This window comes from Odontomachus brunneus, unplaced genomic scaffold, assembly GCF_010583005.1.
Source record: "Odontomachus brunneus isolate Ranch 3 - 2012 unplaced genomic scaffold, Obru_v1 Obru_scaffold_001, whole genome shotgun sequence".
Classification (NCBI taxonomy): domain Eukaryota; kingdom Metazoa; phylum Arthropoda; class Insecta; order Hymenoptera; family Formicidae; genus Odontomachus; species Odontomachus brunneus.
Genome location: NW_022639451.1, coordinates 7,557,731 through 7,559,467, shown reverse-complemented (window position 1 = coordinate 7,559,467; position 1,737 = coordinate 7,557,731). Strand labels below are relative to the sequence as shown.

The following is a 1,737-nucleotide window of genomic DNA, read 5'->3' as shown; positions in this document are numbered from 1 at the left end:
TACCGCTATCTTACGCCCTGTATGCGTTCGCGATCGTAGGTGTTAGCGGCGTAGCGTGAGGAGGAAAAAAGGATGTCGACGTCGCGTATCCACTTCGGTCGACGGGATGTCTAGGATCTCTAGGAGTTTTGAGTTCTGATCGGTCGTGCGCCTGAGAAGAGCCTTCCGATCAATCTCTCTCGATATCAATTTTCTGTCGGCTTTTATACTAAATTATAACAAACAGTTCGACTGTTTGTTGACCTTGCGGTTATTCCGCGCGCGGTTGTTCGGCGTTTTGTAAGTAATTGTTTCGGATGTCGTGACGCTTTCCGAATCGTCACATAATCATTAATTATGTCAATGATACTTGTTATGCAAAACTTCCCAGACCACAACACTTACTTTCTAGGTTTGATAATATCCTCCAAGAATATGAGGTCCTTGTATAATGGCCACATTGATTTGTATGTAAACTGGTCTGCTCCAGCTCCAGATCTTGGCATGGACTGCACAATTTTTCTCCGCTCTGTCCCAAAGCGCTGTCTCAGAACATAAAATCTCTTCTCGGCAGCAGGACCTGACAAATATATTAAATTTCATTGCAGTAAAATACAAATTATCAGGTGTTATATTATCTTTTTATAGTATACCAAAGTTACAACGTAACCTACATCTTGCCTAACATATCCTTTATTGATATGACACCTCATTCATTGTCTATATTATGGTTGCTTTCCAACAAGAGACACAAGTCGACACAAGTATCATCCTATTTTTGTTCTCACTAAATGTGAAACAAAAATAGAATGATGTTTGTGTCGACTTGTGTCTCTTATTGGAAAGCAACCTATAACAACAAATCGCTATAAAACCATATTAATATTTCCAAGTAACAAAAATAAACTTACCTTCTATTGGATTAGTTAGGCTCGCGCCAACCTGCTTCCATGCTTCGGTTTTTACGTCTCCATTGGCATACAACTTTTCAGTCTTGTTGTATAAAAACCGATTTGCTCGAACCACAACAATTAGCTCTCGATCAATGCTAATATCTTCTTCAAAAAAGAGCTCTGTGTCCGACATATTTGTAGGTTAGAACATATAATTGCACTTACTTAATTTCTCTCTCTCTCTCTCTTTTTTCTTCATTGCAGACTTGTCATAGTGGCTCTTTCCCCATCTGACTGCACTAGCTAGCTAGCTTATATCGCGCGCGCTTTCGTGATGTAATGATGAGTTTTCATCGGCTGAGAGTAAAGAAGTAGAAAGTAAAGAAGTAGGAAACGGAATTCAACCATTTCGCTTACAGCCTTACTCTACACCCTAATACACCAGAAATACTAGCTTACTCCAACGTTTACAGCCTTAATCCAATACTCCTACTGCCATTGTAGAAGACGCTTAAGAGTATTAAATTCCAATGTTTATAACGACCCGGGGGCACGGGTTCTCGTTATCCGATCGAGCAAAAGTTTGGAAAGGATTTCTTTTTTGTCAAATGGAAACTTTTTGGAGGGTGCCGCAGAAAAAATTTGAAAGTCGAAAAATAAGGACCACACTAATGCAATAGCCATCGTAATTGATTAATGCTCGTATTCATAATTCATAATCCAGGCCTTAATTGAAGGCTTCTTTAAATTTATTTGTAGATGCTCTACAGATCATTCTATTGACTATAGAGAATCTGAAGATATACTTATGAACACCTTAAATATAAGGTCTGATTATGAATATGGATATTACTTTTTACGGAAA

General features: G+C 38.5%; 1 protein-coding gene across 1 annotated transcript; it reads right to left on the bottom strand.

Moving 5' to 3' along the window:
• Positions 1-380: 380 nt before the first annotated feature.
• LOC116849967 lies at positions 381-1,065 on the bottom strand. The gene is made up of 2 exons (XM_032827733.1): positions 891-1,065; positions 381-559 (listed from the first exon to the last, which is right to left on the bottom strand). The coding sequence occupies exons 1-2, from the start codon at positions 1,063-1,065 to the stop codon at positions 381-383; spliced, it is 354 nt and encodes a 117-aa protein (XP_032683624.1).
• Positions 1,066-1,737: the final 672 nt, after the last annotated feature.